The sequence below is a fragment of the Notolabrus celidotus genome, chromosome 10 (assembly GCF_009762535.1).
Source record: "Notolabrus celidotus isolate fNotCel1 chromosome 10, fNotCel1.pri, whole genome shotgun sequence".
Classification (NCBI taxonomy): Eukaryota; Metazoa; Chordata; class Actinopteri; order Labriformes; family Labridae; genus Notolabrus; species Notolabrus celidotus.
The window spans coordinates 7,254,559-7,260,783 of NC_048281.1; the positions used below are offsets into that span (position 1 = coordinate 7,254,559).

Consider the following 6,225-nt stretch of genomic DNA (forward strand, 5'->3'; position numbering starts at 1 on the left):
ACATGGATCAAGCCTCACACACACACACACACACTCACACACAAGTACATTGTCTCAAAGCTCTGGTGAACCACATTTTCCCTGAGTCTACAAAAACCGAGAACTTTCCACTGTTTTAGTTTGGTCGAAATGCAATCACCTCACCCACCACTACTCCGTGGAAAGAATCCTGCAACATCACTGTGCTGTCTCACATGACAGTCAGAGGAGAAGCCAGCATGAGCTTTTAAACCACATCAGACAAACATTCATTAACACAGGAACACTTTTTCTTCTCATGCCACAGAAGCAGAAAGTTTCAAAGTTTGGTTGAATATTTATTGTACCCTTTTTAAAGCTTCATAAATGTCCTTGTTGTTATTCATTCCACAAAGTTAGAGTGTGCAGAAACTAGGATTTAGGCCCCATGCTTCGTCCACCACAGGGTGGCGCTCTAATGTGTACCACAGTATCGTCTGACTGTCTCTGCTTTGGGATGAGAACTTAAAAAGCCGAGCCGATTCATTTCAGTTTGTGATACCAAGCAAGAACTGTTTCAACATTGATGCAGACAGCTTTAAGGAAAAAAAACAATGCTTTGTGACTACGCTGTTTGACTTCACACTCCATCAGGGGCCCATCAAGTGAAGTTTCCAGAGCTCAGTGTGACATCATTTACAGAAACAACAGAGTCCCTGTGACGACACATCAAACACTCGAGCTGGAAAAAAAGGGGGAAGCTCGGTTCAAGTAAAACAAGAAGACTCAGGTGTTCCAGGTGTGGATGTTGCCAGCTGAATCTGACATCAGCAGCCCCACAGTCACACCGAGTGACTCAAAGACTCCAACAGCATCTCTGCTTCTCATGTCTCCTCACATCTGCTCCGCATTAACATGCAGCCTGTGTTCCCTCACAGGCGCGCAAGCTCTGCTGCGCAAATTCTTTCAGCAGATGTACAACGCTGTTCGAAAGAGGGAGAGAGAGAGGGGGGGGGGAGAAAAGCATTTGTGGTAACGCTTAATGAATGTTCCAAAGTGGCTGAGCAGTGCAAGAGAAATTTAAAACCGCAAAGGTGCTCTTTTCCCTCCTCTGCACACATTTTCTGTGCCTGAGGGTGACATCACAGTCAATCACTGACAGATGTCCACAGAACTGTGTCCTGACATACACGGCGTGTTTGCCAATTGCAGATAATCCACAGCGGAGTTGGTTTCATCTTCATTATTACTGTTTGAAAGTTAGACAAAGCCTCCAGAAGAAGTATGTCTAAATCATCTCTGCAAGGGATCTAACTTACATGTTCAATACACAGACTACATTTAAAGGAAGCTGTCCACAGAAAACAACAATTCATAAACATATTAGAACACATGTAGCTGTCATGTCCACAGAGGATTCGCTACAAATCATTCACAACAAAATCCAACCCAAGACTAAAGACATGAACACTATCCCACAGGTCTGTCTTATCTGTAGTGACTCTCATCTATCAGTAAATTGGAGGAGTTTCTGGATCAGTCACTCAAACCTTTGGCAAAATTAAGAATCTGTAAAACCAAACTACACACCTCAAAAAGTCCTAGTTAATGTTCAGTCAGCTCAAGGACAACCATCAGCTACTTCACACATTTAACCCCACAGCAATTAGGCGTACAAATAAACAGCAGAGGGGTTCACTTACCACTGTTCCCGTCCTGACATGAAACAATCAAAACCTGAGCCCCGGAGACGAGAAGAAAAAAGAAAGTCCTTAAATGCACAGAGCTCATCATGTCTATAAGAAAGACATGAGCCTTCCAGGTGCCCAAAGCAGAAGGGAAAAAGGATGAAAAAGCAAAAAAAAAAATGCTCAGGTTATCACTGCAGCACCATGAATACAAAAGTCCCCCTCCTTGTAAGCAGCAAGCAGACCCAGCCCAGACTGCGTGAGTGCTTTTTTGTGTAGTTACAGCTTTAAATGAGAAGAATGCTGGCGAGCCTAATTTTCCTCCCCCTTTTGTCAGCCCTCTCCCATAACCATCCTCTCACAGGCTGTGAGAGAACTACACCCATGTTCACAAGTTCTCATACTTTCCAGTGTCTCTTTCTGTCTCTTAGAATAAAGTAGTCTTAATAAGTTCTTTACGTACAGTAAGAGATCAGACAGAACAGATAAGGAAAAATACTTTGCTTGTTCGGAGGTGTCTCTGACTTTTGCTTCTCTTCAGAAGTGGTTGCTTAGCAAGATCATAAAAAGAGCAGTTTTATTGCTGTCTGTGGGGCACCAGAGAGGACACACAGTGAGCCGAGAGAATCCTTTTTAACAGGACAATGAAAGTAAGAATAGAGTTTATAACTGCATTGTTTGCTGCTGAAAACTTGCAGCACACAACATTGCTTGTTTGCATGTTTACTTATAAAATGTGTGGTTTCTCTAGAGTTACACAGTCCACAGTCAAACGTAAAGGAACAGAGGTAAAGAGGGAAGTGAAACTATGTGTGACAGTGTCTGTGGGTGGTCAGGACTCTAGGTGGTCACGATTGGGAATCCAGAGTTTAAATATAGAGAGAAATCAGAGGTCAACACCTTTTGACTTATGGTGAGAAGGTGGAATCTAACTCCGGTGTTCAGTTCAGAGTGGTATCTTAGATTCTGATATCTTCTTCAAGCTAATTTGAGCTCCACACAATTTACGAGGATACTTAGAATCTCCTTAATCTGGATCCTAAGGTAAAGCTGTGATTGTTTTCTAGAACAATCTGATCTCTCTCACACCATTGTCAACACCATCTTATTGAAGAAAATTGAACATGTGTTAAAGATAAAACCACAGATATATACAGTTTATGCTCCTGAGTTATAATGGAACTCTGCCTCTGTAGGATGAAAACACTTGGAATGAGAAAAGCCATTTCCTCACCCAAAAAACATCAAGGAAGCTATTGTAGTTCAGTTTTGCAAGTCACTTGAACACCACATTACAAGAAGCCAATGATTCATGTTTGGGAAAATACAAAGAACAGAAAGAAAGACATGCTAAGTATTCTCAAAAGAGATTTTTTTTCTTTGTTTCATTTAGTTGTTGCAAATTGTTGCAAGTACAAAACTCTTCAATCTTGAAAACGAGACCATATAAGTGATTTTATGAGCCTGTTTTTACTCGCCATTTAAAATGTTAAAACTTGGTATAGCAATGATTGCCCTTCTATGAAACATTGAAATTGTAGTAACTTTAAAATCTTGTATCCAACTCTTTAAAATGACACCCAGTTTTTCCCAAACCTTTGCCCCACACGACAGAATGACAGGAAACAGCTGTGTGCCGGGTCCACAAGGTGCTAAAAGCATCAGGTGATTGGCTTCCCATCAGCGTGTGTGTGTGTGTGTGTGTGTGTGTGTGTGGAGAGGAGGGGGTTTAAGAGACTAAAGCACAGCTAATGAGAATGACAGCTGTTTTCTTGTAGGTCCCACCCACTAACAGGGCCGGCCAATTTAGCGTCCCCGTGCTTGAAGACTCACAAGAAGCTTCAGTTTAACTTTGTGTGGAAACAGTCAAGAAAAGGGGAAACTGCAAACACTGCAAGTACTGACAGTTGCCCCTTGTTTGCTGAAGATTTAGTCACTTTGAGAGCGTTTCCAAACGTGAAGGTAGGGAGGAAGCTTTGGGAATTTGTTTGCCTAAATCATCGTTTGTCTCCTGCTGGTCTGTGAACATGCTTGTTTTGGACTCATTCATAGGAAAGTAAACAGCCTGCAGTCTGCATTCAAAGCCAGTGTGCCTGTTAAAGTCCATTTTGTAAGCACTACTGTTTCATTTGATCCAGAAAACATGAAAACTAACATCCCCGTCTTAGTTGTCTGTTGGGACTCTGGTGATTAAATATGAGAATCAATGTCCAAAACCCATTTTCTCCAAAAGGTAGGGGTGGATCCATTGTAGTGAGTGGTGGCCATGCCCCTCCCTCTGAAATCTGATTGGCCTCCCCATTATTCTAAGCTATGATCGATTGCCTTGTCAGAGGCAGGACTTGTGTTTGGATCAACTATTTGGACTCGGCAACCAGGCGGCCTCTCCCCCTGGCATCTGATTGGTCATCTTAAACTCCTAATCTATCATAGGTTATTTTTCTCATCAGAGGCAGGAGTTTTGTTTACAACAACAATCAGGGCTACGGCAACATCCAGTGTTGAAAAATGAAGCCAATGCTGAAGTGTTAAAAACTGCAGTTCCATGATTGTCCACTGGAGGCTGACTGTAAAAGTCAAGCCCATTATTACAGCCAAATAGAACAAGTTTACAGCATGGTTCAAAAATGTTTTTATGCTATGGAGCAACATTTGTAAAATTAGGGGCATGGCTGAGTTGACTTACAGGTGAGCTGTTTGTCAGGAGGCTTAAAGCACACCTCTTTGTCTGTTAGGTTGCCTGACATAATGTTGAGTCAGCATTTTCGAATTTCAGAACCCATGGGTGACGTTACACAGACTTTGTCCATGTTTTATACAGCCTTGCAACAGGCTGCTTGTTAAATTTGGATGTAGCACATTTCCTTTGGCAAGTACTTTGACTTTTCACTTTGGAAAAACATCTACTTTTTAAGTCCTTAGCTATTTAGCTAAGAATGGGATTTGTCTCTAAAATTAATCGATTAATTGCAATTGAACAAAATGTATCCGTTGACAGCCACAATGGTAAATAAATGCTATTTATTAAATCCTGTGTGTGCACACAAACTTCATGCCACCCCTGCTAACTCAGCCCTCCAGCTTGGCCATTTCAGTGTAAGATGTCTTGCTCTGGCTCCGCCTTAAGGCCACTATGATAAGGGAGACATTCCAGAAACCTTTCAAAGAACACCTTCACTTGCAGATGAGGTCAATTATAGCTCCGCCTGTTATAACTTTTAATCCATGTAGCTTTGATTCTTGTAAAGCTACCCTCAATCTGATGAAATCAGGTACAACTCTCTGATGTCAGCCAAATGTAAAGTGTGGGAAGTCACTTATATTGCCCGCAGATGCAAATGTTCACTTCAAACCACAGACACCATTAGCTTCAATAGTAAAGTCTACAGATAACCATAGTTATCACAGTTCATCCTCTGGAGAAATGAAGGCCGCTACGAAAGGTTGTGCCAATCCATTGATCAGATGTGGATTCAAGTCAAAACTTTGGCTGCTTGTGGTGCCACATTTTAGGTCAACATAGACTTTTTGAACATTTTTAGATGTTCACAAAACAAAGGTTTTGCCTGCACTGTGAGCATCTGCCTCTAGGGTCATCTCCAAGTTAAGGCAGCAAATCAGTCTACAACTCCTGGTTTCCTTTTACACAGAGGTACAGTTACAAACATTATGCTGTCAGCAGCTACAGTAATGCAAAAGACAGAGGGACTATTTGATTCAGATTTCAAGAGGTTTGGAGATGATAATCTAACTCTGCTTCCTGCCTTAATACTTCAAAAATGCCAGTAATCCATCTCCGACCACTGAAAAGTAAAACTTGCCTTTCTCTTGCACGGACTGGATGAAATGTTAGAGTTTGGCATAAGGTAAGAAACAATGATATCAATGCGGCTAGACAGATGACTAAGCATTTGTCAATCCAACTTCCTTTAGAGACGGTATTTCTGTGTTTGTATATAGAGCATAGACTGTGATAAGTACTTTGTTTTGATTTACGTCACTGACTGAATGGATATGTTGTTTGCAGGAATATTAATTCATAAACATAAATCTGTGCAACTTTCTGTACAACAACAGAAAGCCAACTTTACATCACATGCTTTGTTTTAAGTGTCTGACTTAAGTGAGTATTCATTTTATTGCATAATTAAATGTTATAACAAGTAAGAAGAGTAAAACATGGTACATAAGAGTATATCTAACACTGGAACTGCATTTTTGTGTTAATTTGGAGTAAAAGATTTATAGTCTGCTATTGTCCAGACAAGTTGCCAATCTTGGTGATCTCTCCCCCAAGATATTGAACCCGTCCGAACCCAAGGTTATAAGCTGATTGTGACTCGTTTTTTCTCATTTACAAAGGAGGAATGGGTTTCTTTCACTTCTTCCACTGTGTAATTTGCAAACCTGCTTGGAAGTGCATTAACACCAACAACTGAACTACAGTGGAACAAGTAGAGTGGATTTAGTTGAGGCAGTTTGGGCCATTTGCAAAAATGTTGAGTTCCAGAGAGTCGTTCAAAAGCGACATAACTTTCATAGAGCTTACATCATTTAAATGACTTTCCTTTTGGTCTGG

General features: G+C 41.1%; 1 protein-coding gene across 2 annotated transcripts in view; it reads right to left on the bottom strand.

Annotated features, from left to right (window-relative positions):
* The window catches only part of col5a2a (collagen, type V, alpha 2a), a 43,603-nt gene extending 41,689 nt beyond the window's left edge, over window positions 1–1,914 (bottom strand). For both annotated transcript variants that reach the window (XM_034694343.1, XM_034694342.1), the window contains exon 1: window positions 1,662–1,914. In XM_034694343.1, coding sequence (XP_034550234.1) covers window positions 1,662–1,752 — 91 coding nt within the window. In that variant the 5' untranslated portion in view covers window positions 1,753–1,914. The remainder of the gene's footprint in view (window positions 1–1,661) is intronic.
* Window positions 1,915–6,225: the final 4,311 nt, after the last annotated feature.